Source organism: Saprolegnia parasitica (assembly GCF_000151545.1).
Source record: "Saprolegnia parasitica CBS 223.65 unplaced genomic scaffold supercont2.43, whole genome shotgun sequence".
NCBI classification, from domain to species: Eukaryota; Oomycota; class Saprolegniomycetes; order Saprolegniales; family Saprolegniaceae; genus Saprolegnia; species Saprolegnia parasitica.
The window spans coordinates 45,102-71,133 of NW_012156437.1; the positions used below are offsets into that span (position 1 = coordinate 45,102).

General features: G+C 57.1%; 12 protein-coding genes across 12 annotated transcripts; 7 read left to right on the top strand and 5 right to left on the bottom strand.

Moving 5' to 3' along the window:
- Nucleotides 1–497: 497 nt before the first annotated feature.
- SPRG_20633 (hypothetical protein) lies at nt 498–2,427 on the bottom strand (the record flags this gene model as incomplete). The annotated part of the gene is made up of 2 exons (XM_012348353.1): nt 498–2,081; nt 2,143–2,427. 2 exons carry the CDS (start codon nt 2,425–2,427, stop codon nt 498–500), a joined length of 1,869 nt encoding a protein of 622 aa, XP_012203743.1.
- Nucleotides 2,428–2,765: 338 nt separating this feature from the next.
- SPRG_20634 (hypothetical protein) lies at nt 2,766–3,170 on the bottom strand (the record flags this gene model as incomplete). The annotated part of the gene is made up of 1 exon (XM_012348354.1): nt 2,766–3,170. A coding segment is annotated over one exon (405 nt), but the record flags the coding sequence as incomplete, so codon positions are not given.
- An 18-nt stretch (nt 3,171–3,188) lies between these two features.
- SPRG_20635 (hypothetical protein) lies at nt 3,189–3,593 on the bottom strand (the record flags this gene model as incomplete). Its single annotated transcript, XM_012348355.1, has 1 exon — nt 3,189–3,593. A coding segment is annotated over one exon (405 nt), but the record flags the coding sequence as incomplete, so codon positions are not given.
- A 1,060-nt stretch (nt 3,594–4,653) lies between these two features.
- On the top strand, nt 4,654–5,613 carry SPRG_22225 (hypothetical protein; the record flags this gene model as incomplete). Its single annotated transcript, XM_012348402.1, has 2 exons — nt 4,654–5,415; nt 5,470–5,613. 2 exons carry the CDS (start codon nt 4,654–4,656, stop codon nt 5,611–5,613), a joined length of 906 nt encoding a protein of 301 aa, XP_012203792.1.
- A 2,220-nt stretch (nt 5,614–7,833) lies between these two features.
- SPRG_20636 (hypothetical protein) lies at nt 7,834–9,794 on the top strand (the record flags this gene model as incomplete). The annotated part of the gene is made up of 5 exons (XM_012348356.1): nt 7,834–8,227; nt 8,272–8,753; nt 8,809–9,300; nt 9,339–9,401; nt 9,468–9,794. The coding sequence occupies 5 exons, from the start codon at nt 7,834–7,836 to the stop codon at nt 9,792–9,794; spliced, it is 1,758 nt and encodes a 585-aa protein (XP_012203746.1).
- A 567-nt stretch (nt 9,795–10,361) lies between these two features.
- Nucleotides 10,362–10,714, bottom strand: SPRG_20637 (hypothetical protein; the record flags this gene model as incomplete). The annotated part of the gene is made up of 2 exons (XM_012348357.1): nt 10,362–10,461; nt 10,509–10,714. The coding sequence occupies 2 exons, from the start codon at nt 10,712–10,714 to the stop codon at nt 10,362–10,364; spliced, it is 306 nt and encodes a 101-aa protein (XP_012203747.1).
- Nucleotides 10,715–11,784: 1,070 nt separating this feature from the next.
- On the top strand, nt 11,785–12,769 carry SPRG_20639 (hypothetical protein; the record flags this gene model as incomplete). The annotated part of the gene is made up of 4 exons (XM_012348358.1): nt 11,785–12,095; nt 12,155–12,463; nt 12,511–12,608; nt 12,651–12,769. The coding sequence occupies 4 exons, from the start codon at nt 11,785–11,787 to the stop codon at nt 12,767–12,769; spliced, it is 837 nt and encodes a 278-aa protein (XP_012203748.1).
- Nucleotides 12,770–13,238: 469 nt separating this feature from the next.
- SPRG_08731 (hypothetical protein) lies at nt 13,239–15,069 on the bottom strand (the record flags this gene model as incomplete). The annotated part of the gene is made up of 6 exons (XM_012348334.1): nt 13,239–13,686; nt 13,731–13,800; nt 13,845–13,923; nt 13,972–14,386; nt 14,436–14,604; nt 14,634–15,069. 6 exons carry the CDS (start codon nt 15,067–15,069, stop codon nt 13,239–13,241), a joined length of 1,617 nt encoding a protein of 538 aa, XP_012203724.1.
- Nucleotides 15,070–15,797: 728 nt separating this feature from the next.
- On the top strand, nt 15,798–16,796 carry SPRG_20640 (hypothetical protein; the record flags this gene model as incomplete). The annotated part of the gene is made up of 1 exon (XM_012348359.1): nt 15,798–16,796. The coding sequence occupies one exon, from the start codon at nt 15,798–15,800 to the stop codon at nt 16,794–16,796; it is 999 nt and encodes a 332-aa protein (XP_012203749.1).
- Nucleotides 16,797–20,544: 3,748 nt separating this feature from the next.
- SPRG_20641 (hypothetical protein) lies at nt 20,545–22,871 on the top strand (the record flags this gene model as incomplete). The annotated part of the gene is made up of 14 exons (XM_012348360.1): nt 20,545–20,700; nt 20,750–20,896; nt 20,941–21,161; nt 21,216–21,324; nt 21,371–21,466; nt 21,518–21,599; nt 21,645–21,742; nt 21,790–21,892; nt 21,940–22,021; nt 22,067–22,156; nt 22,223–22,396; nt 22,460–22,561; nt 22,615–22,759; nt 22,806–22,871. 14 exons carry the CDS (start codon nt 20,545–20,547, stop codon nt 22,869–22,871), a joined length of 1,671 nt encoding a protein of 556 aa, XP_012203750.1.
- A 974-nt stretch (nt 22,872–23,845) lies between these two features.
- On the top strand, nt 23,846–24,181 carry SPRG_20642 (hypothetical protein; the record flags this gene model as incomplete). Its single annotated transcript, XM_012348361.1, has 1 exon — nt 23,846–24,181. The coding sequence occupies one exon, from the start codon at nt 23,846–23,848 to the stop codon at nt 24,179–24,181; it is 336 nt and encodes a 111-aa protein (XP_012203751.1).
- Nucleotides 24,182–24,771: 590 nt separating this feature from the next.
- On the top strand, nt 24,772–25,702 carry SPRG_22226 (hypothetical protein; the record flags this gene model as incomplete). The annotated part of the gene is made up of 5 exons (XM_012348403.1): nt 24,772–25,048; nt 25,094–25,140; nt 25,188–25,316; nt 25,371–25,455; nt 25,509–25,702. The coding sequence occupies 5 exons, from the start codon at nt 24,772–24,774 to the stop codon at nt 25,700–25,702; spliced, it is 732 nt and encodes a 243-aa protein (XP_012203793.1).
- Between the last annotated feature and the right edge of the window lie 330 nt (nt 25,703–26,032).

The following is a 26,032-nucleotide window of genomic DNA, read 5'->3' on the forward strand; positions in this document are numbered from 1 at the left end:
ATTCAGGTTTGGAGACGTGGAAACCATGGAAGATGAGCCGGTAAACGAAAAAAGGACTGTATTCGGACGGGGGTTTCTTCGCCCAGCCAACCGACAGGGCGTTGTCGCCTTGATCTGCTCATCGCTGAGGTCGTTGAGGTCATGCACAGGAAGGAGAGCCGCGATCTCCACCGCTTTGACTACCGGTAGAATCGAATATTGCGTGCACGTTGTGGAAATGCAGAGATCTGCAGGCGAACCTAAAGCGAACAAAGTCTTATTCTATCTATCTATCTATCTATCTATCTATCTATCTATCTATCTATCCATCTATCGATCTATCTATCTATCCAAGGAGGGCTAGGGTGCGATGGGCATCACAATTTGCGAATCTGGCTTCAAGTTGATGGAGGCGAGAGAGTAGAGGGAGGTTATCACCCTTGGCAAACACAAAAAAGTAGCGTAGGTATAGGAATGTTGTTGTGTGTACATGATGATGATGGACAATGGGTGGTTGGCTACTCGACGGGCACGAGTTCCCATTCTTGGCCGGGGTAGTGGCAATTCTGGACTTCCCACAAGTGGCATAAATCGCCTTCAGGGGTGCGCGACGTGCCACTCTGCAAGTGGATGCAGCGGTACTTGTCCTTGGCCGACTTGAGCAACTTGCCATCCAGGATCCACTCCTGCGCAGGGTACGATGGACGGTCCTGGAAATCCCAGAGCTGGCACACGTCGCCATTGGAGGTTGGGCCGTCGCCACTCATCAAGTGAATGCACCGACTCGGCGACAGCACGGAAAAGATGTACCGACCGTCGTAGATCCATTCTTGCGCCGGGTACGGGCCGCTGTGCGTCGTGCGGAGGTAGCAGCGGTCGCCGTTCTCGCCCGAGAAGATTTGCATGCACATGTTGGGGCACTTGACCGACTGCAGCCGGACCCGCTGCTTCGCCGTAAGCGACACAAAGGTCCATTCTTGGGCCGAGTAGGACGGGTATTGAATGTGCCAGAGGTGGCACGCGTCACCGCTAAACGCAGGGTGCATCCCGCACTGCAGATGAATACAGCGCGCTGGGTCTTTGGCCGACTTGATCAAATGGCCCTCGATGAGCCACTCTTGCGCAGGGTATTTGCCCGGCTGCACGTCCCAGAGGTGGCACACGTCGCCATCGCCTGTTGGCCCAGTCCCGCTCTGCAGGTGGATGCACTTGGCGGGATTGCTTGCGAGGCGAATGAGCTTGTTGTCGTAGATCCATTCCTGGCCCCGCACGCCGGCGGCGATCTCCCAGAGCTGGCACCGATCGCCGTTGTAGACGTCGGCATTGCCGCTCTCGAGCTGCAGGCACCGATCCGGGCTTTTGACCGACACGATGCGGCATGGCCCGGCAGGGACGCTCGAGGCGGCGTGCGGCGGCGTCGGGGGCGCATGGGTCGTCGTCGCGGGCGGTGTGTGCGCTGGCTTTTGCGCGGCTTTTTCCCGGAGGAGCTGCTTGGGCACGCCATGCACTTGAAACGCGTGGATCTTGTCATAGAGTGCTCGGGCTTTGATCGCGAGTGTGACGCCAATCTCCTTGACCTCGTCGGCGCATGTGATGCCCATGAGGGCGGCGCCGTTGATTTCGTTTTGCCGAAACACGTCGCAGTACGTGGCGTACTCGAGGGCGGTGAGAAGCGTCGTGACTTGGTCGGTCGAAAGCGACTCGAGCGGCACGGTCGCGTTCGGGATCGCGACGCCGCCACTCGCAAAGCACTGCTTGAGTGGCTTGCCAATGATCGTCATGAGCTTGGCCATGAGTTCGTCGATTTTGGCCGGGAGGAGCTCGGGATGCGAGTCAAAGACGGTCGAGAAATCAAGGTAAAGGTCGCCGCCGAGGGTCATGCCCACGGGCCCGACCCAGGCGCGCGTGTCCTTGGCCTTTGGGTCCATGACCACCGAGATCATCTTGGCGTTCGTTTTGCGCCGCGCCGCGTAGTTGAACTCGAGTTGGCAGTTGTCCTCGCCATTCGGTCCGCCCACCTTGTCCATGTAGCGCTGTGTGACAAAGACGACAATGCAACGCGAGTTTTCAATGCCCGTGATCATCTTCATCTTGATGTTGCCCTACATGACACGAGAAGCATCTTAAAATCTTAATCTTATCAAGGCATGAGATGGCGTCTACCTCCATTTTCTCTTCGTCAAACCACGTTGTGATGCCCCGCTCGATAAGGAGCTGGTTGATGACGCTCACGTGGCGGTGGTTGGCGCCGTCGACGCCCCAGTCATGCGTGAGGAAGACGTCCGTGATCGACGAGAGCACTTCGTGGAGCTTGGCACCAGAAATAGTCTGCGACTCCTTGGACGCGTGCATGGTCCACATCGCATCGTCGAACAGATCACCGCAAATGGCCTGGCATTGCTCCTTGCTGTACGAGTCGCCCGACTCGACGCTTGCGGCCGCGCCCATGATCGCGAAACGTCGTCTGCAACGGAAACTGAAGTCGGTTGTTTGCCACGTTTAGTGAGTCGGCGGCTCGCACGCCATTGACGCCAAACGTGGCTTTACACATGTGCGATGGATGATGCTTTCAACACATGCTCGCGAGCAGTCAACTCGTCGCGACAGCACATATCGGTAGGCAAACCGCGATGGAGGTGAGCCAACGCTAGGACGGTCGTTAGCAGGTAGAGAGATACTTGCTACAATGTTCCTGTGCATGCATCAGCATGGTTCATTGGCTTGTACGTGGAAGACACGCTTGGACCGACGACTGCTTGTGACTCCACAATTTCATGTTTCGAGTTTTACGCCTCGGCGACGGGGACGAGCGTCCACTCCTGTGCAGGGTAGTCGCCGGGTTGGACGTCCCAGAGATGGCACACATCGCCGTTGAACGACGGGTGCGCCATGCCGCTGGCCACGTGAATGCACTTGGTCGAATCTTTTGCCGACACGATGCGCTTGCCATCGAACGACCACTCTTGAGCGGCGTGGGCACCCGGCACGGTGCGCCAGAGGTGGCACACGTCACCGTTAAATGTGCCTGGGGACGCGCCGCTCGCTACATGGATGCACTTGGTCGTGTCTTTGATTGACTTGATCAAAGGACCTTCCAGCAGCCATTCCTGCGCGGGATGGCGACGCGTTGTGACGGTCGTCCAGAGGTGACAGCGGTCGCCGTTGGGCGCACCCTTGGCGTCGCCGCTGATCAAATGCAAGCACATGCGAGGGTCCTTAACCGACTGGATGATAAAGACCATGGGTACGACGAGCCGCTGCGGCACACCGTGGCGATGAAAGAAGCGGACTTTTTTCCACAGAAACTCGGCCATGGCGACATCATATTGACCCAATTGCATGAGATCGTCGACCGAAGTACAGTGCTGCAAAGCGTCGCCGTTGATCTCAAGCGTCCGACATTGGGCCACGAGGCTCGATGGAAAGCCGCCGGATGTGAGCAGATGGGCAATGTCATGCACCGAGAGCGAAGCTAAGTCGACGGTAGGAAGCGCATCATTCGCCGCTTCGTCTGCCATCCGCGTGATCCGCGGAAGAGGCGCATCGATGATTTCAATGGGCTCGAGCCGCCACTGCTGCGTGACGTCTCCAATGACGAGCGGTCGAAGGCCCATGGTTCCATCGCTGAGCTGCGTGAGGCAGGAGCCCAAATCATGACGAGGAAGTAGGTACCCACTGCAATAGACCCACTTGAAGAGAGTTGCCGATGGCGGATACATGCAGCTGCGGCCATGCACGTCAGCGCCGAGGTGCAGCGTCGGTTCGGCCAGCGGCGTGATACTGTGGCCGTCGAAGACCCACTCTTGGGCAAGGCAGCGCCCGGGCGTAGCATCTGCAAGGATGCAAGAGCTTGTGGCATCGGCCGCCAGCAGCACCACGCAAGAGCCCGGTGCGGACTCGGGTACGATCCGAACAGGGACGCCGATCACGGCGCTGGTGGTTTCCATGATTCTTGGTGCCACAACCTGGACGACACGTAATATCCATTTTGCCGGGGTTAAAGATGAGGTAAAACGATTAACGTATCAACCCTATTGTGCGTCAAATGAGCCGAAGCAAGCGGCACCTGCAAACGTGAAGGAGTAGAGAGGGCATGCGTGCTAGCGTTGCGAGCCGACACAGTTCAGCGACGCGACGCGTGGCGTTTCGCATTAATGCAGTTGGTTGTGTTTCTACTGTAGACCACCGACGCGGGCGTGAAAAGACAGAGCTACCCTTCTCGTCCACATGCCTGGCGGAGGATCGGTGGATCGGCTGCAGCTCATCAGTTTGTAGCATCATGCTCTTAAACATCGACTGTAAGTTGGACCGGGCTATCGCGCTAGCGTAATGATGGACATCACACTTCACATGTCAACGCGATCCTGGAGATCTTAGGATTATTTGCCGCGCTCTGATTGGTGCAAATTCAGGCAACCGGTCTCTTGGATTGGTCTGAAAAGCCGAAGTCGTCCAATTCCAGGATTTAAGCTAGCTTTGTGTTTGTATGCTACCGACACTATTTAAAAAAGAGGCCAAGTATTGCATACAAATTCAATTTAATGAGCTTAGTATTTGTATGGTATACAAACACTGGGTAACGCGTATCTTCACTTGCTCAGTCTACGAGTCGCGCAACCGAGCCCATACCGGCCGAGCCCGTCCTCGCCGCCCGCCCGCGACCTCGTCTTCGCCATGCTTCTGCTCCATGAAGTCCTCGCTCACCCCAAGTGGGTCGACCTCTTCATTGCCAAGGCGCACTCGACGGGCGCTGTCCTTGAAGACTTGCATCTCGAGAAGCTTCATGACGTTCTCGTCGCGTCTGTGGGCGGCGACACGGTGGCGACAACGGATCTCACGGCCGCGTCTACTGGCCACGTCCTAGAGGGCCTCTACTTTGCAGTGGCTGACGTGGCCGAGATGCGCGAGATGATGTGGAGCGGCGGCAACGACGACGTACCGTTTCCTCCACAAACAACGACGGTCCGGCGCGACGCCACGGCCTTTCTCTGCATCGCGCGGTCGCCCGAGTCGCTCAAGACTGGCCTCAGTCGCATGGACATGGTCCGCGCGTACAGCAAGCCTGGCCGGTCGGCGATTGTGATCTCTGCCCACGACATGCACGTCGATCGCGCTCGCAACCCGCTGCGGTTTCACTACTTGTGTCGTCGCGCTGCGACTGTAGCGCGGTCCGATCTCCCACCCACCATCAAGCTTGTGGACTTGACGCAGTGGAAGCGCGTGCTCAAAGTCCTCGATATGGATCGCACGCTTCGCCGCGCCTTTCTGGCCAAGGTGGTCGAGTATGTGTTGCTGGTCGCGGCGGTACCGGCGCCTGTCGCGCCAGTGGCGCGGACTGCAGTCAAGCGGCCTGCGCCGTCGACGCCAATATGTCGCATTGTACGCCCGACCAAGGCCATGCGCATGAGCCCCCGCAATCGCGGCAAGCAGCTCCAGGTGACACGTCGTTTGTTGATCGAGGCAAAAGCGCCGTCGTCGGGTTCATCCCAGCAACTTGCCAAGCTTTTGCAAACCACGATCGATGGGCTTCACCAGATGCACGCCCAGATGAAGCTGCTCACAACAACCGTACTCACAACCAATGTCGAGCCCACCACGAAGCCGCTGCGTCGTCGCCACTCGTCCTGCAACTAGGTACCGAGCGCCTGGTTTTGGTTGCCAAGACAATGCAAGAGACGATTTTGATTTCAAATGTGATCCTTGTCGTCCGTGTAGTCTCACGGTCCAATGTAACACGAGCAAAACGGCAATCTTGCAGCAGAGGTTGATGGATCTGGCAAGTGCATGCGTACATATTTGGCTCCTCGCTGCAAGCGAGCCGCTGTAGCCACACATCGGTCTCGTTCTGCAAGATGTCAACTGGCTTCAGTGTGGCGATATAGCGATAACAGTTGAGCAAGGCTCTGGTCCGCTGCGATGACGACGGACTTGCCATGGTTTGAGAGCTTGGTCGTATCTTTGGGGACCCGAGCACAGCTGCTAGAATGGTTTCTCTTGCATATTGCTTGCCACGAGTACTCTAGTAGCATACCGATTCGACTCCCAACAAGGATTGCTGTGTCATAGACCGTTGGCGCGTTGCCTTGGATCGGTAACGGCGCGCCGTGATTGGCTGATGTTTTATGACGAATGCGATTTGATTGGCTACATAGACCCAATCCAGTTGACCAAAATGCCAAGCCATCATTTTGCGATCGGCCACGCAAATGAACGACGAGGTTCGCGCCTGGCGCCGGGCAGCGATCCCGCCGGAGCGATGGCAGGAGCTCCACGCCTTAATGCGCGACTCGTTCTACGGTCTCACGGTCGCGTCACTTCGGCGACTCTGTGCGGAGCTGGCTTTGCCGCGGTCGCGAACCCGGGGGCAGATGACGAGACGCATTGCAGTTGTCATCCGGCAGGTACGCTTGGCACACGCCTCTATGCGAGACGAGCCGTACGAGGCGCTGTCCCATGTAGTTCTACGCTGCCACCGACACGAGTGACGACGACGATGACGACGACAACGATGATGGCGACGACGATGGCGCTTCCAGCGACGAGGTAGTAGACTTGACTCACGACCTATGCATGATCCCTGGCAAATGCGTACATTGCCGGATAGAGCGCGTGCTGTGAGATCTGCGACCGCAGCGACGATGCCGATGCGAGCTTGCTCTGCGACGGGTGCGACCGAGGTGCGTCAATTGGTTCCTCGAGCGCCATCATGGACCTCAGGTTGCAACGTAGTGTACCACACGTTTTGCATCGGACTCGCGACAGTACCAGACGACGACTGGTTCTGCCCTGCGTGTGCGCTGACGGTTGACGCTGGCCAGCTCCATGCGCACGACGAAGGCGCGCTTGAAGAAGACGATGATGACGATAATGACGATGATGATGACGACGATGATGAAGAAGATGCTGTGGCGCCGACGCCCGAGGAGGTGCGTCATTTTCGATGGCCAATACCTACACAAAAGGCCTCTTTGTAGCTGCACCGAGGCATGTGCGAGATGAACGAGCTGCTCGTACACGCCTGCGCGTGCGACGACGTGCCGTGCGTGCGCGCTACGTACTGCGACATGTGTTTGGCGATGAAGCGACTCCTCCAGTGCATGAGTTGGCTCTCCTTCAACGCTGAAGCTCTCGCCATGTCCATCGTCGACGGCTTGATCGAGCTCTTTGTGTTCCATGCGACCCACTGCATGAAAAGCGATACAGGTCTTACCTGCAACGTGCCCTTGTGTCAGCAGCTGCACGCGACCTCTAGCAGTGCGTCGTCGTAAATTGTTTCAATAAATCGTTTGGACCCATTGTACTGGCCATGACAGCATAATGACGCATACGATGTGGACTGTATCGGTCGCTGGTACAGCTGCTGCTGCATTGGTGTCGCTAGGTGTAGCGTGGGGCCGCCCTGCCATTGTGCCGGTCGACCTACGACTACATGAAAAGATGCATGGAAAGATGCATGAAAATCAGAGGTTAACCTTGCTGCGTGCATGGGCCTTGCATGATTCGTTTGCGCGGCGACGAAGTGCATCTAGACAGTGTGCACGATACTCATACTCGGCAGTGACCGACCAGAAAGGGCAGGTCATGTCGTCGACAGCAGCAGGTCAATCAAACGCTTCTCGCTGCCATCCAGCAGCTCTATGGGCTCTCGCACCGGCCACTGAAGAAGATGGCTGCCTGCCGTACAAAGCATCTGAAGCATTGAATCCTCAATTGATTGCAGATTGCCGTATCGCGTAGTCGGCATGTGATTGGCCAAAATGCGATCCTTCGTTCGCCACCCCACCATCTCGGCGTTTGATTGGCCCATTCGGCTCGAGTGATATATCTGCAAGGCCATTGGGCGAAACCTCTCATATGAGTCAGTCGCCGCCTCGAGCCCACAAGGGGCGCACGCCGGCGAACGAGGACGCGGCGCACGAGACGCTGCCGCTGCTAAACTACGATACGTTCGAGCCCTCGAAGCCGCTGTACTCGCTCGCCGTGCGCGTTGACCACCCAGCTGAGGAAAAGTGGATCGAAGATGCGTCGCCGACCAAGCTGCGCATCGCGGACGTGCGCGTCATGGACTGGGACCACGCCAACACGGTGTCGGTCGCGGCCAGCCGTCGCAGCTCGATGCGCAAGATGTCCAATTTCAGCGACAGCGCGGGCGCGGAGGACAACGAAGGCCTCAACGTGCTCTTGGATCCGTACTATGACGTGACGACCGGTCGCATGCGCCGTCTCTTTGCCTACTTTACGCACGACAGTACGTACCCGTTGCTCTATTTCGAAGCCGACAAGTTGTCATAGACAATGACCTCGTGACATACGACGCGTTCCACCACGGGCTGCTCGCGCTCGGCATCGTGTGTCCCGATGGCGCCGACTTTGACGCGTTTGTGCGCAAGGTCGACTCGAACGCGGATCTGCACATTTCGTTTCCCGAGTTTGTGCGCGTCGTGCAGATGGTCAAGCTCGCGCACCTCTTCAAGCCCGAGTACGTGCTCCAGGCGCGCGCACTCCAAAGCGTCTTTCGCGTCGTCGACTACTCGGCTCTGACCATCCACACGGTGGATCCTGTCCGGAAGCTCGAGAGCTTCATGTTCTCGACCAAACCCGCGTGGGCCAAAGTGCGCTGGGTGCACATGGCCGGCATCAGCGACCTCAACGATTTGCACATGCGCCGGCTCGCGATCAAGTACCAGCTCCACCCGCTCGCGGTCGAAGACTGCCTCAAGAAGAGCGACAGCATTCGCTGCAAGTACGAGCACTACGAAGACCACACGTTTGTGGTACTAGATGCTCGCCATCTCGCAAGCATTATGCCACACGGTATTCGCTGCGTAGGTGGTGCCGGTGACGCGCCCCGTCGACGACGCCAAGTCGTGTCTCATCCAAACGTACATTCAGAAGCACCGCAACTTGCTCTTTGAGCGCGACCAAGCGCTCGCCGACGGCAACGAAGAGTACGCGGACGATGACGACTACGCGTCACAGACGCCCGAGACGCTCCACGGCATGCTCAAGAACCTCCGTTGTCTCATGCGCAAGCCGCAGCAGCTCTGCATCTTTATGACGCGCGACGACAACGTGCTGAGCGTCCAGGAAGACGCGGACGTGGGGGACGACGCTGCGTTCCAGCTCTGGGGTGCGATCTACGACGACAACATGGGGAAGTCGTACTCCAAGCTCCGCAACCACAATGCGCATTTCCTTGTGATTGCGATTTTGAACGCGATTGTCGACGAGATGCGGCCGCTCATCCAAGTGTTTGAGGTCAAGATCGCAGTGTTGGAGGCCCTCCAAGGGCTCGAAGGCACCAAGTTTGACACGAAGCTCGTGTCGCACGCCAAAAACAGCTTCTCGCGTTGGACAAGCTCATTCGGCCGTTCTTGGACCTTGTCGACGGCCCGATGAGCGACCAACCTGAATTTCAAACGGTATTTTTCATGGTTTCCACCATGAAAAATATGTTGTTTTTTTCTAAACGTGCACCAATTGTCTAGGGCGAAGTCCGCAACTACGTGCGCGATGTAAAAGACCACCTCAAACAAATGGCGAGCGACGTCAAGGAGTACCAAGTCGCGCTCAACACAATCCTCAACGACGACCAGTACACGCGTGCGAAAGCACAGGCGGATGTGTCGTACACCATCTCGCTCGTCGCCGCGCTCTTCCTTCCCGGCACGTTCATGACGGGTCTCTACGGCATGAACTTTGACAACATGCCCGAGCTGCACACGCAGAACGGATACTACGTCTGGTGGTTTGTCTTTGTGTGCATTTGCATCAGTATGGTATCATACCTTCGCTTCTACCGCGGATGGATTTAATACCCGAACGACCTTGATGTTCCTATGACGTGTTCATGTGTTCGATGATGCGTGTGTCCTATGTGTGGTAAACAGCGCAGAGCTGTCGCCAGCGAGACCGTGTTGTTGTCAACCACAGAGATTTCGTCGATGGCTCCCAAGGGAAAATACAATTGATTCCCTTGATGGATCCCGACGTATTAATTTTTCAACCCAAGGCGAGCGCTGCTACATCCCGGGGATATCGTACAGCCGACTAAAGAATGCGATACACGTATGGCAAGCCCACAAGCTTGCAGCATTTGTGACCGATCAAACTGAATTCAGAGATTCTTTGTATTTCGTTTTAGGGCTGCGCCGAAATTTTATCAAAGTATCAAGATAGGACTCTTCAATCGCTTCATGTCACGCTGCGTGACCAACTCGTCCTGTTCCCTTTGCCCTCGGCCTCCGGATTGTTGGGTAGATGCTTCAATCCACCTGCCACGGCACGCTTCTCGAAGCCACCATTGATTTTACGACATATCTTGTGCTTTCTCCGAAAGGGTTTTGATTTATATAACCGCGGCAAGCCGCCATGGACGCGCTCTATGGGAGGTGGCCGTTGCCGTTGTCGAACGCGCCAAAGCTGAGGCTGTTGGGTAGCTGCTGCGTGCGCAGCGTCCCTGGCACGGACGCCGCGCGGTATCTAAGTTTCAATCAACGATCAAAGTATCAAGAGAGAGAGACGAGTACCCGAGAGCCATGCCGACCAAAAGCAGCACGAGGCCCGTGACGAGCAAGACGGCGCGTTTCCGGGCGACGCGGTCGTTCCAGAGGCCCGAGAGACTCCACTTGTCTTCAATGTAGATCGGTTTGGCCTGCTCGACCGAGCCGCCAGTCAGATTCGCACGCTCGAGATCCGAGTCGGTCGTGTACTTGCGGTCCGCAATGTGCTTCATGTGTCAACTACACAAAGAATCTGAAAATGCATCGAGATGGCGTCGCGTGGCAATAGAAAATGAGAAGGATTGCATTGTTGTTCGACGAAAGAAAGACCGTCCTCGAGACCATGAAGCCTCGACGACACGCGCTGCGATTGCGCTGCTTCTGGAAAAGAAGCGTGGTCGTCCACCGTGCCATGTCCTCTAGCCCACTAAGCTTACTAGTAGCTTACTAGTAATGTCGACGAGCACTCAGCTCAACCAAGAGACGTCGAGAAAGGGATACTTGGATTTAAATCGAAACAATTTTTGCCAACGACCATCTTGTCACCGATATTGTCGTGAACAATACTTGTTCGCCCTTCAAAAGCTTGCTACACAGCGCGAGGCAGTCACGCCATTTTACCCGCAGTAGTTAGGTGGTACCAAGTCAGCGTCGTGGCCCGCAGTCCATCACATCAGCTCTGGCTCCATCAAATCATTCTGGACGTGGACAGCATCACGCACGGCGCAAGGATGGACATGCGCCTCAATTAGGCGACGGTTCATCGACCTGGCCACAGCAGCTCGAGACACCCGCCTTTCCGCACAAGCTGCGAGTCGACCAAGCGTCCCTGCTTGCATCCTACCACCGACGACGACCAATACCAAGGGCCCATAAGCTGTTTATTGACCCTGGCCAATATATCAGGAGCTTCGATCAGAGCGCCTACATCCCAATAGGTTGAAGCGGTGTGCGTGGCACCGCGAGACGTCAAGTAGTAACTTGGTGTCGCAGGTGATGCGGCTTTCTCGAGCTCGACCAATCGTCGGCCACGTCCCATGAACCTCTATCAACGTATATAGTATTAATCTATATAGGTCTCCCCGCCGGAGACGGCACCGTAATAAAATCCATCTTTGTTTTAAAATAACTTGACTTTTGTATCGAAACCCCACCTGGCCACCGATTTCGGGTCAAAAAAGGCAGCTTGGTGGCACATCCCGCTTCGCAAGTCAGCTTGTCCGACGGCGGGCTTTTTAGCCAATGGCCTTGCGCCTCGGTGGCCGACTCCGACGGCCGCAGACTGCCATTCCCCATCAGCTCCATGTTGTCGACGTTGCTGCGTGACGCGAGCCTTCTCGACGGCCCGACGACGGCGTCCAAGGAAGAGGAGTACGTCTGCGACGTGTGCAACCAAGCCTTCCGCTTCAAGGGCAATTTGAAGCGCCACCAAATGACCAAGCACGTCGGGCTCAAGCCGTTCCAGTGCGCGCTGTGCCCCAAGACGTTTGCGCGCAAGGCCGACATGCAGGTGCACATGCGTGTGCATACGGGCGAGAAGCCGTACCCGTGCGCCTTGTGCGACAAGCAGTTTGCCCGCATCTCGGACCTTCGCTCCCACGAACGCACGCACAGGTATGCAAGCCTTGTATACACGGTGGCGACGATATAGTATGGCTCACGACGGCGAGTAGTGGCGAGAAGCGCTTTGCGTGCGCATTTCCGGGCTGCTCGCGCCGGTTTGCGCGCAAGGTCGATCTTCGCAAGCACGAGTTTGTGCACGAGACCGCGGCCAAGGCGGCCAAGCGCCAGCTGCAGCCCAAGCAAGCGGATGCGTGCGCACCGACGCACGACCACGCCGCCCACGCGCGCGGCTGCGGCCACCTCAGCATTGAACACGGCAACCACTTTGACTTTATCGTCAACAACCAGCTCGTGTGCATGGACGGCGTCAAGTCGCTCGCGATCGTGCCCCGCGGGCCGCACGAGCCGCTGCCCCACGGGTACGACGATAGGAGATGATGTCGCAGTGGCTCAATCATGCATTTAGGCAAGAGCCGAGCCACGGACCTGGCTGTGGCCACTTGGCCGTGCGACACAACGACCACGTCGACTATGTCGTCGACAACTCGGTCTACTGCCAGCACGGTAAACAGGCCGATGCTGCTGTGTAGCTCATGGCATGTGTAGGCGGTGTGGTCTACGACTGCGACTCGCTCAAGCTTCTCGACGAGGACTTTTGGGACTTTTTCGGGGCCGTCGACTCGATGACGACGACGTCGTCGACGCCGAGCGTCGAAGAGATCTAAGAGGTCCTTGCTTGCTGCTTGTGTGTAATTTATCCAGCAATATTGAATGTGAGCTCCACTACCGCACGTGTCGCCGCGCGCACATGGACACACATATATATATATGAACGTAAAGACTTGGCATACGCAGCGCCATGCCTAAATGCGTGGGAGTTGGCACCAGCACTTGGCTGTTGGGCGTGAGCTGCGCACGCAGAGATCTATTCCGCGGTGGACCCCACTCACCGCGCCTTAAAAATACTCGATCGATCTCGGTGGCCTCGCCAGCCTCTGTCGAAAACGTGTGGCGCGTAGCGTCCGAGAAGAGGCGACACCATCTTGATGTATTGATACAACCCGGCGTAGATGACGGTCGGGTCTGGGGGACGGCCAGTGGGGAGACGAATACTGGCATTTGCATCATCATCATCATATTCATTGTCGTCATATTCACTGGTAGCATGCGCATCGCACAACGTACGGGGTACGTCTAGTCCCAGTACTTGATGAGGCCGTCCCAGCCGCACGTGACGACCTTGGACGCTTCGAGGGGGTGCCACGCAACGCCCATCGTCGGGCCCTTCGAGTGCGCTTGGACCTTCTTGAACATGCGCGTGGTCTTCCAGTCCCAAAAGACGAGCTGGCCTTCGCCGTCGCCGCTGACCACGTACTGGCCGTTGGGGCTAAAACCGACTTGGCAGGCATACCCGGCGCACGCGTGACCGCGAAACACCTTGCGGCGCTGGAGCTTAAACTTGTCGCGCGCCGTGTACACGTCAATCTGGTTGCTCAAGCACTGGCCCGCAAAGTAGTTGCCGCTTGGATGCAGCGACGTAGCCGGCATCGAATGCATGCCGGGCTCCGAGATGTACTTGATCGGGACCGGAATGCCCCACTCCCAAATGAGAATCTTCTTGTCGTCCGACGTCGAGACAAACCTAGCATCCTCATCAGACTCTCCGACGTCGTTTGTCTTGCGTACCGCCGGTTGTCGTCCACGAACGTCACGGCGTTGACTGTCTGCAAGTGGTGGTTGTACTCTTGGGTGACCTCTACACCACCGTTATTTACACGGTGATCGAGAGGTTGAACGCACCGCCCGAGCGCGTATCAAACTGCACAATCATATGGTTCGAGTCGCCAATGACAAACTGGTTGGTCTCGACCGGGTGAAACTACATGCCATCGATGAGTGGACATTGATGAGAACAGGCTCGTTGTACCTTGATGCAGTACGGGACGCGGCGGTTCGTGTACGTCTGGAGGACCTGGCCCGTCTCCGTGTCCCAGAGCCGAATGAACCGATCAAAACTGCACGTGAGGAACGTCTTGCCGTCGGGTGCAAAGTTGATGCCACGCACAGCGTTTGTGTGGCCTTGGTAGATGCGCTTGCACTTACGCTCGTTGTAGACGTCCCAGATGCGCACCGTCGAGTCGAGACTGCCACTGAGCAGCAGATGACCGTACTTGGGGAAGAGCTCGATCGCTTGGACGCCCTTCGTGTGACCTTCCCACTGGTGGATCGCCTTCTTCGGAAGAAAGACATCGTGCTGGCCGTCGTCGGCCTTGAGTTCGCGCGGGTGCTCGAGCCACGACCGGCCTTGGTAGTCGTACTCTTCGCGGTCCAGATACGCCGTCCTAATCGCGTACCATGAGCCATCAATAGGTATCGAGGAAGGGCGCGTACTTGGGCTCGACGGCCTTCTGGCCAGGCTGGAGGCGCGGCGGCAGCAGATGCGCGACCTTGCGCTCAATCATACGGTCAAAGTCGACCTCGTCGTCGTCGTCGGTGACGCGCTTCGCACGCTTGGCTTCGTTCTCGGCGATGAGCGCCTTCTGCGCGTCCGAGACCGTGCCTGCCTCGACGTCGGACGGGACCCAGAACGTGCTCTTGTCTTTTGCGGCGCCCAGACGCCGTGGTCGGCCTCGGACCCAACGTCCTTGACAAAGTTCGGGTCGACCTTGCGCTTCGGCGCCTTCTTGTAGAGCGGGTCGGTCGTCGCTTGGCGGAACTGCTGCGCGTGGTAGACTTCGTCAAAGCAAAAGTCCTCCATGGCCGTCGCCTCGACGACGCCCGTCACGATTTCCTTGCCGGCGCCGACCTGCAATGGGTTGTGGCGCATGTACGGGTTCTTGGGCCCGAGGACCGGCGCCATCGACGTGCCAATGGGCTGGTTCAGCGCCAGCGTCTTGGCGTTCGGCGCCAGCGCCATGGACGTGGCCAGCGGCAGGAGGACGTCGGGCGCCGAGTTGATGCTCACGCTCGGCCGCGCGACCTCTTCCTCGTCGCTTGACGCTGCGTACGCGGCCAGCAAGTCCATCGGATTGAGCGGTGGCCGGGGTGTGAAATTGAGTTCCACAAAATCACTTGCTTTTTGTATACCCACAACTTGTAGGACTTCTGCCACGAATACCGGATACACGAGATGATTTACGGATACCAAGAATGACTACCTAGCACGGATAAACCGGCGAGCTTTGTACCAAGAGTGGGGCTAGGCGCACCATACGACGCTATCGAGCAGCAGCAGTGCAGGTATGTAGCATGTATATACTTGCAGCCATAAGAAGCACACGATCGAATCGAAGAGAGCGGTCTCGGAGCTCTCAAAGGCTGTCATGACCAGATTAACCTCCTCCGACGGCAGGCATCGGGGGTCAGCGGCTCTACTGATTTCATGCAGGCTCGCGCACCTTCGATGATGCAAGCACCTAGTGGCAAGCCATGGAGGCACCAAAGCCAATGCAACGATATTTAGTGGTATCATCTTGCAGATGCATCAAGAGGGAAGTGAGGTCGCCTTGGAAGAGCAGCTCTTCCCGTCAGCGAATGTCATGCGGTCAGACGTCTTGGTCCATCAAGGGCTGGAGGGATAGGACCAAGATGTGAGAAGTCCGTGGAAACGGTAGGCAAGATGGCGGGCGTTGAAGCGGCCGGTAATCCGGATACGAAAGATATGGCGCCGGATAAATAGCTATTTTTAGACAGCACCATATTGCATGCAATTATGCATTTCCGAATTTCCAGCAAGAAGCGAACAAGAGCAACATGGACGTCTTCGCGGGCCTCGATCCTCTTGGCGGCAAAGGCAGCAAGCCGACGACGCCGAGCTACCCGCCGTACGGTGCGCCGCCGCCGCAAGCCAATATGGGCGGTATGCCCTCGTCCAACTTTGGCAGCAACGGCCGAGGCGTGAACAACAGCAACACGATGATGGGTGGCATGCCCACATCCAACTACGGCAGCAACGGCGGCTCGTCGATCAACATGGGCGGTATGCCCGGTATGCACGCGATGCCGTCGATGGGCGGCATGAACATGAACATGGGCATGACCATGGGCGGAATGCCGCCGACAAACTTTGGCAGCAATGGCTCGTCGGGGATGCACATGGCCGGTACGATGCCAGGGATGCACGCCATGCCCCCCATGGGCAACATGAACATGGGCGGTATGAACGCGATGCCGGGCATGATGAACATGGCGCCGAATGGTATGGGCATGCCTCCGCAAGGCCCGCCCGGCGCGCAGCCCGTTATGTACGACAACATCAAGAACCTTCTCGAGAAGAAGGCACCGCCCAGCACACCCACGGGAGGTGACGGCGGCGGTGACATGTTCAGCTGTTTCGGCGGCGGCGACAAACCGAGCTCCCGCACGTCGAGTGGGACGTCCTCGAACTCGCAAGCGCCGGCCGGGGCCTTTGATCCGTTCGGCGGCAGCGGCGCACCGCCGGCCCCGGCGTCTGCAGGTGTCAACCTCTCGATCTTTGGTGATGCGGCGCCGTCGACGTCGTCGGGCAACATCTCGACGAGCTCGTCGACCCCGAAGAACAGTGCGCTTGCCGACCGCCTCCGAGGCTCCAAGCGTCAGACGCAGGAAGCCCAGCGGGCATCCCTCAACGTTGGAACGTACGCCAACTCGAACGCGGCGCTGGCCCCGACGCCGTCCATCAAGAAGCAATTGGGTGGTGCGGACGCGGCGCCTACTGGCAACGCGCCAGCGACGACAGCCACCTCGAGCCCCGACAATCTCTTGGGCTTTTAATAACAATAGCTAATCGACTAATATTCGAGACCGAATGCAAGCACGTCCCTGGGGTTGGCAGCCGCGTCGTTGTACTACGCATCACTCTATGGGCACATGTGTGTAATTGCTTGTACTTCACCTCTATCTTCTGGAGTGGTATGTCCCTTCCATCAAGCAAGGATTCGTTCCAGGGACGAGGTTGCGAGGCTTCTTGCCAACCGTGCACCCTCGCGTACAGTACAGACCGAGGCGAACAAGCAGTCTTCACGACCCGGACACGTGAGCGTAGTTAGATTAATCGTGTTGGCGTAAATATTTATCTAGTCATCTTTCTACACGCAGAACCAGGCGAGGACGCCGATGACCGCGGCCGCAGCGATCGGGAGCGCCACGTCGGTACTGCTTGTCCGCGGCGGGTACGGGACCAATGCACACTCGTGCAGAAGGTCCATGACATGTGTGTGGTGGAAGCGCCAAGCGTACTCCATTGCGGTCTTGCAGTCGCGCGGCTGGATGATGCCTTTGGCCGACAAGAGCTTGCGCACAATCTCCATGTGGCCATGGCGCGCCGCGCGTTCCAAGGCGTACGCCGAGCCGCGGACGCCGACCGTGTCGACGAGGTACGCGACGACGGGCCCGTGGCCATTCTCGGCGGCGAGATTGAGCGCCTTTGTACAGTCCAACTCGGCGCAGAGGTCGAGGATCGCGCATAGCATGGCCACGTGGCCCTGTTCGGCGGCAGCGGCCAGCACGAGGTCGGTGAGAGGCATTGCCGCCTCGTCGTGCACGTAGCGCAGCGCGTCGACATTGCCCGAGGCTGCCACGTACTCGGGCACCTCGTTCGAGATGTAGTCGGCGCGGTGGCGGTGGACCCAGCGCAAGCCACGGACGCCCGATGTCGCAAGCAGCAGCGAGAAGGCGGGGCGGTCGTCGTACCGGAGGCAGCGCGAGCTGTTGTCGTACGCGACGACAAAGGGCACGAACTCTTCGGGCGTGCCATCTTGGAAGGCGACGATGCTGCGGAGGACCTCGGGCATCCAGAGCGCGCGCAGGACCGGGTTCGTTGCCACCATGCTTCAAGTCTGTGCGCTTCGAGGACGGTGTCTTTGTGAGCTTGGAATGCAATCCTAAATCGCCAACCGGACATTTGTCCGGATAAAACGGGCACCGACATCGGCCCACGTTAAACGCGTCGCTTCCAACGAGAACCTTTACACGTCGTCATGCGAGCACACTGACTTGTCGGAGGATCGTAAAAGAATAAACGTGTCGGGACGGGCCTCGAACCGGCGGCGCCCATAAAGCCATGAACCCATGAAAAAAGGCCATGACAGCTTCGATACACCACGTTGCAGTCGACTGCTTGGGATTGAAGTGTAACACGGCATGAGATCCTGTGTTCGAGCTGCACACACGGTATGTAGTGCTGCTGGCGGCTGGTAGGTGCGAACGCCGACGAATTGAGCGCTTGCGACCTCGACGCAGCACGTGAAACAACAACCAACGCCAACATTGCGAGATGCACCGAGTGACGAGCCTTGTCAAGAGGGCGAGTGACGCAAGGAAAGGATGTCATCGGATATGGTCATCGACACGGCTTCTTGTGGGCAGAGAAGCAGCGAACGCGCGCGTAATGCTTGTTTGGTGGAAACTGCGATTCTCCTGCCGGGCTTCCTGCACTGATCCGCAGCGGTGCACGCAATGACGTGCCACGATCGACGTACTACTTGATCTGTGTCTGCGTATCGATGTCGCCGCCAAGAAGACTCTGGATTTATCAGTGACGCAAAATCCTGCGTGGATGTATCTGTGTATGTCGACGCACCTTTGTAGACCGTGAGCGAGTATGGATCCAAGCGTGTATTGGCTTGGCCGTTGAACGCAGTGGGGGCGAGATCGAATCTAGCACGTTGCGAGACTGGATGATTAAGGGTTACCTCCGCTACAGCCAGACTTGTCGGGAGGTCGCTCGTGCACATATTACACTGTACCGGTAAGCGCTTCTAAGCGTCTCAATGATGACCTTACCGCATGGGGTGGCATTGGATGCGAAATGATATTTGACGTTTCGCGCGAACTCGACGTTGTATGCGTTGATGTGACAATGGTACGAGGCGCATACGAGAACGCGCCGCCGGTCGTTGGAGACATCGCCACAGCTTCAGAAAGAAGCACATGGCGACTAGTGCGAGCTCAACGAGCACCACAGCTCTGTGAGGATTGCCACAATGCAGCTGGCTCCGAGTCGACCTCCTTTTGTCCAGTCGGTGGATTCCTACTTCACATGCAGGAGGTATGGGGTTCGAGACCCGTCGACCTTCTCCCGTTCGTCTCTTTCCCAATGGCGTTGGCAACGGTGTTAAGAAGGGAAATTGGCCAAACGATGCTATGCGGTAAGGCACCACAAGCAATAACACTAGCAACACCCGAGAGGCCTCCCCCTGTGACAGAGATGCGCCAGTAAACATAGTGTAGTACAATACCCTGCTTTGCGCAGCGACAGAGTCCAGGGGACGATCCATTTGGTGTTTTTCTGTTCGAAGGCGAGCGTGATGCGCACCGCTACCTACCGCAACCCAGACACGACGTCGTCGATCGAGTGGCGGTTGCAGTGGCGATGGCTGGCCAGAGTCCTCTTGCTGCTAGACATGCACGCCATCATCACGCGAGGATGTAGTCTTGTGCTGGAAGAAGCAATCACAGGTTGGCATCCAAGGTGGCCAAGACAGTAGAGCTCTTTCGAAAACCCAGTTGAGTTGAATCTGAGTCTCAGATTGTGTCGCACGGGTCGAAACTCAACAGTAAAATATCTGGGCATTTCGAAGACCTGGCGACTTGAGTTTACACAGTGGCGATCGGATGGCAGCGCTATCCGGAAATAAAAATAAAATACAGCATGCTCGCATTTCTCGACGGGCGCTGCCAACGACAGGTGGGCCGCGGCAGTCGCCTGCTGACGTCCTGGAGCTAGATTAGTCGCTGCCCGCGCCGCGCCGACCTGTAGCATCGTCGCGCAAGCAGCCGTACAAGGTGCTTCTCAAGCAGCTGCTGCTCAAGAAGCCCGCGCTTGTCCAGGCCGCGCTTGTCCAGGCCGCCCCTGCCAAGCCTGCGCAAGTCGATCCCGCCGCACACGATCCCGCGCTGCACTAGCAAGACGTCGACGACGAGGCCAGGTTTGAGGAGAGACCGCGGGAGGAACGGCTAGTCCATGAACTGCATGGTGAAGCGATACTGCTAGATGGAGGAGGATGGATTGGTTGGAGCGTGATGTCTGGGGATGGACAAGCGCGGAGCGGGAGTCCGCAATGCAGAGGCGCATGAGCGTGCTAGAATCCTATCGAAGCAGAGTATTAAGCGGCGCGCGAGGAGCGCCATGAGCCCTATGGTCACCTCAACTGAGAGCGCTAAGACAAGCAGCGCCATGGAGCGATAAGCCGTGCAGCGCTCGCGCCGTCGCTCGTCGAGCGCCACCGACTGCACCTCTATCCGTACGCGAGGGACCCGACGAATCGGACCAATCAGAGACTCTCTCAACTCGCTCGACGCCGTTGAGACAACAGGGCACTTGTGGTAACTCGGGACGGCGTTGAGTTTGGAAAAAAATCGATTTTTTTACAACAGCCAATCAGATCGCTTGAAAATCGGCCGCCGAGACTCAGATTCAACTCAACTGGGCTTCGAAAGAGCTCTAGTGTCTTGACAGTGTTTTGCAAAACAGTGCGTGTCTATATCCGGACGTCCGGTTAAACAAAGATTTACCGCTGGGATGGACAACGTTGGTCTTGCGTCGGCCCTGGCCGCTGCCCGCGACGCCCTCTCGGTGCGCGGCCTCAAGCACGCTGCGACCTTTGCCTGCGAGCTCTACGCTGGCCTTCCGAGCGTGCTGCACGAGCGCGTCCATGCGTCGCCGCCGGCGCGCGAGGTGCGCGTCAACCTCATGCACCTGCTGCCATTCATGCATCATGTCGTAGGCCATCCGCGGCATGGATGGTGTTCTCGAGCTCGCGCGCTCGTACTTTGATGTGTCCGAGTATGCCCGCGCAGCGCATGTCCTCGACGCGAAGCACGGCGCGTTGTCGGGCGTCGAATTCTTCCTCTTGCATTACGCTCGTTACTTGGTACTCGGCCACTTTCGCAACACACATTGATCACCATGCGCTAGGCAGGCGAGCGGCGCAAGGAAGCCATGAGCACCGAGATGAAGGTCGTCGCCGAGCCGACCAAGCTCACGGCGCCGAGCCCGCCCAAGCCCGTCAACCCGTACCTGCGACAGCTTCAAGAGGACCTCTCGACGGCCGACGAGAACGGCCAGCTCGACGCGTTTGGCTTGTACCTCTACGCGATTGTGGTCAAGCAGATCGCCGGCTCGGCACCCGGCGCTGCGTATATGGCGTTGACGGCACGCAATGCGACTAACTCGTCGTGATATCGTAGGAGTGACCACGTCCAGCGATTGCTTTGGCGGTCGCTGCAATGGTTTCCGTGGAACTGGTCGGCTTGGCTTGAGCTGGCGCAAGCCGTGCAGCTCGACACCACGTCGCCCTTTGTGCGTGCGACGGATCGTCTTTCGATGCGCTCATTCGACTGCGTAGGATGTCCACGAGCTCTCGACGACGTGCCCGTGGATGGTCGACCTCTTCCAAGTGCATGTGCTCTTGGAACAAAACCATGGGTCCCAGGCCTTGGATGTGTGGACGCGACTTTACAACGCTTTTCGATGTAGAAATGGATCTATGTAGGTTTTATTGCCGCTGCGCAAGCAATTTCCAACGTGTCAGTACCTCCTCGCCCAAACGGCAGCCGCTCAGTACCATTTGCAAGGTCTCCTGGTCCTCGAAATTCGAGTCGTGTGGAACCTGCGACTAGATTTCGACCAGGCCCACGAGTCGTTTGCTGCGCTGACCAAGGCCGACCCATACCGCGTCGATCAAATGGATCTCTACTCGAACGTCTTGTACGTCAAGGTAACGCTAGGACAATGGCGAAATCGAGTGAGACGTAGTATGCGTAGGAAGACAAGTCGGGTTTGAGTTCGTTGGCCCAGCACCTGCAGCACGTCGACAAGTACCGTCCCGAGACCTGCTGCGTCATCGGCAACTACTATTCGCTCAAAGGTATATCAAACGGAGGGACAATGACAGTATACCTCCTCCTCATGCAGGCCAGCACGAGCGCGCGATATTGTATTTCACGCGGGCGCTGACGCTGGACCCGCAGTGCTTGTCTGCGTGGACGCTCATCGGGTAGACATTATGATTCACTACGGTCGTTGCTCAAGAAGCGACTAGGCACGAGTACATTGAGCTGCGCAACACGGCCGCCGCCATTGAAGTCTACCGTCGCGCGATTGATATCAACGCCAAAGATTACCGCGCATGGTATGATGCCATGTTCTGCAACTTGGAGTCTTTTCTTGCATTTTAGATATTGATGGATCGCATTAGGTATGGGCTCGGCCAAGCGTACGAGATCCTCGAGCTGATCCACTACAGCGTGTACTACTACCAGAAAGCCGCCGCCATCCGCCCGTACGATGCTCGCATGTGGTGTGCGCTGGGTGGCTGCTACGAGAAGCTCCCGACGCCGCAACCCGGCCATGCAAAAATGTGCTACCAACGGTGCGACTATCCAACTATCCAACTATCCAACGGCATGGATTCATGTACTATCCAAACATGTAGCGCGATCGGCAACAAAGACGCCGAATGCATTGCGGTCTACCGCCTCGGCCGACTCTTTCAGAAGGAAAACAACGCGGAAAAGGCGGCCGAGTTTTACCAATTGTACAAACTAGGACAACATGTGCACACGAGTGTGTCTCATTGGTGCGAGGTAGATATTGGCGCGACCGCGGCGTCGCCCAAGTCGACTCGCCCGAAGCCGCGAGCGCCGTCCTCTTCCTCGCGCAGTACTTTAAAGAGAAAGGGCTTTACACGACGGCCACCGAGTGGTGCAATCGGCTGCTCGACCGCCAAGGACCAGTACAGAATAGTATACTTTGTAGCACGGACTAAACTATGGCTGTAGGAGCGGGACGAGGCCAAAGCGATGCTCCAGACCATGCGCAACCTCGAGTTTACGCCCTTTTCCTAGTCGAACCTAGTGCTGCAATGGACGACGTTGCTTTCGTTGAGCTGATTGTTGGTGGAGCGTGACGCCCGTGCGTCGGTCTGGTGCGACCAGGCACTCACACTGCTGGTGTCCGAACCAGACTTCGCTGCGTACCCATGAGGCATAACCACGCAGCCCCTTTGCGGCATCGACACGCATGGTCATATTGGCCTTCTCGCCCTCGTCGCCCTCGTGCAAATGCGTGCAACTGCGAGGTAGTAGCAGCCTTGATCGCGCGCAGCTGCAAGGTACTGCATGATCATGAATCAAACGTTGGATCCAGTCGCAGAGGCGAGCGCTGATTGGTCCCTTTCTCGGATTGCATTTCAAATGTAAGGGGTAGGGTTGTGAAACGCCGCGTTTTTGTGTTGTGGCCATTGCGCTAGGCTTCCCCACAGCGACCCATACAAGTCTTCCTACTAGTACTAGTATATTGTAGCCGGTTGATGGAGCGACTCCGCTTCGTATCGACGCGTGGATGCAGGTACTGGATGGGCGTCGCAGTGCCAAAGAACCTACGTAGTGCTGGAGCGTCCGACGGAGCCGAGCCGAGTCCACGCTGGCGCCAGATATCGAAGCCACGAACCAGAAAACGGGTGCGGTCTGAGCCAGCACATCGCACTCTGGCCGCGCAAGATTCCGTTGAAGCGCGTTGCGACGGAGCCGATGCAGTAAATGGTGACACGTGAACGTGCGGGACGCGTCGTGCCTGTGTGTTGCAACATCCATACAAAACCGCATCGTACACTGCCAGCTATTAGTTACTAAATTTATATTGTTTTACGCGGTGTGGGGATCCATAGCACAACGACTTCAGCCAAGGCGGCCGTTCAAAAAAGAAGCCGGTGCATTTCGTATACGAGAAGGTGCCACTGTTTCGAACGGCCAAGTCGGATCCACAGAGACACGCTGAAGACAAAGATATGAGATATGAAAACGCGCTCGCTGCTGCGTCCATGTCGGCAACACACCACACTTTTGTTTTGTGGCGTCGTGGAGCAGACATGGTGGCGAGTGGTCCATTGAAAGCGGGTTTGTCCGCCGTGCGCCGCCGCCACCTCATGATCATCACCAAGCTGCTCAATGACAGCGCTTCGTGTACGTCGCTCCACGTCACGACGATCACTGACAAAGTCCCGAAGCTCGCGTACAAGATGGAGCACCGCTTGTTCCAGCTTTGCTCGGACGAGACCGTGTTGAACGAAGACACGATCCGTGACCGGCTCAAAACCATCATCTCGAACCAGTGCATGGCGCGCGTTGTGCCGTGCGACGTCGACACGACTATGTAGTCAAACAAGCCCTCCGCCACAGTCTCCCCAACACACAACCAACCCACGAATTTCTCAATTGTATGGTGCATGTATGTATAGCCCCTCGTTTCCAATCTCTAATATTTTGAAATCTAAGCTTATCTTTATCAACGCGAATCGCATCGAGATGCATTACGTTGAGCTCGCAATCGATGCGTGGCCCTTGCAGTGGTGCTTGGGTGCATGATGCGGCTAAATCGCGGGCGATGCATAGTCAGTTGAGAGAGATCGCCCCCCACGGCTTGTTTTATGCCACGATCCCACCAATCAGCGACGACTTGGACTCCATTTTCAGCCAATCACACACGTTTTTAAGCATTTTCAATGCGCTTGTTTCTGCACGAGCGAAAACGTCCGTCCGCTACGCGCCTCTTCTATGCGGTCCATGAACCTCGGCTTGTTCTGAAGCAGTCACGAACTAGTATCGTCCAACGCCAGCGACCGACCAGTGTCACGATCAGTCATCGATTGGCCAAAATGGCAGCGACCCACCACGTACAGCCAATCACCGTCCATACAGAGAGGCCTTTTGACCAATCTGATGCGCTTGGAAATAAGATCTTGAAGGGATGCGCGGGTCGCTCGTCTGGCTCGCGGCCCTGCGTGGCCTCATGGCCTGCCGCATCATGGGCTCCAACACAGGCGAGTGCCAAGCACCGAGTGTGTTTCTCCAGTACATGCCATTTTGCGGGCCACTCCTTCAGTACACAGCGTGTGTCCCCGAGGCGCAGACGATCTGGTACAACCACTCGGTCAAGTCCAAGGACCTCTTCCTCTCGCAAATGTACCGAAAGCTCGTGATGCAGCGCGAGTATTTTGAACAAGATGTGGACCTCAACGACGCGCGTACGTTCTTGCTTGGGATCGCGGAAATGATTTTACGGTGTGCAGAGCGCGACGAGTGGGGCAACGCCGGCGAGATCGTCCCCCGCTTCACGGTGCGACTCGAGTCGACTGTGCATGGGAGGCGGAACGATGGGCGTAGGAGAACCGCGACTGCCAAGATGCCTTTCGCAACTATATGTGCTGGCTCAACTTTCCTCGCTGCGACGACGCAGGCGTGAGTCTCATCATGTGCCGCAGCGTCTGCGAGAACTACTTTAAAGCGTGCATGGTATGCCGACGTCGCTACGTATTGTCTGTCGCTTGTTTGACGCGCGCACTGTAGCAAGCCAAAGACCTCTGGCGATGCGGCGACCCCGCGTACGTCAACGGCTACGAGCCCGAGATCAGCACGTACGCCAACAATGTTGGTCCTTTCACGTGGTCGTACTGATGCAAGGAGACTCACCTGCGTCCGGTGTAGCGGGGGAGCTGCAGTACTACCGGTTTCCATTTCCCGGATCGCCGTTCCGAACCAATGCCTTTACGAGCGATGGCACGCAAGCGCTGCCTGTGTGCACACCGAGTCTCCTCAACGGAGCGTCATCCATGTACGACGTTCTGCAGTGGCTGCACATGGTCGTGCTGGCAACATGGCTCGTGGTCTTCTTTCTCTGATATGCTAGAGTAGATTACAAACATACTAGTACGGAAGTGTATAGGTTTGTCGATCACTCAAGACTGCATGATCACACGTGGCACGTGATCCTACTGTGATATGATGGGACTCTTCGTATGACGTTGGATGGCGGTACCGTCGTAGCTGCTTCGTTGCCGCTTGTTGAACCTGGTCGCAGCTAAATGTCGAAGGATTGGCTTTAAAGGTGGCATGCGCCACAATTATGACGGCGAATGCTGGTGTTTCGTCATCCTTGGTGTATTTTTTCTTGTAATTTCATTCCCGCATACAAACAATAAGTGTAGAACGTGTATTTTTATTTGGGGCAG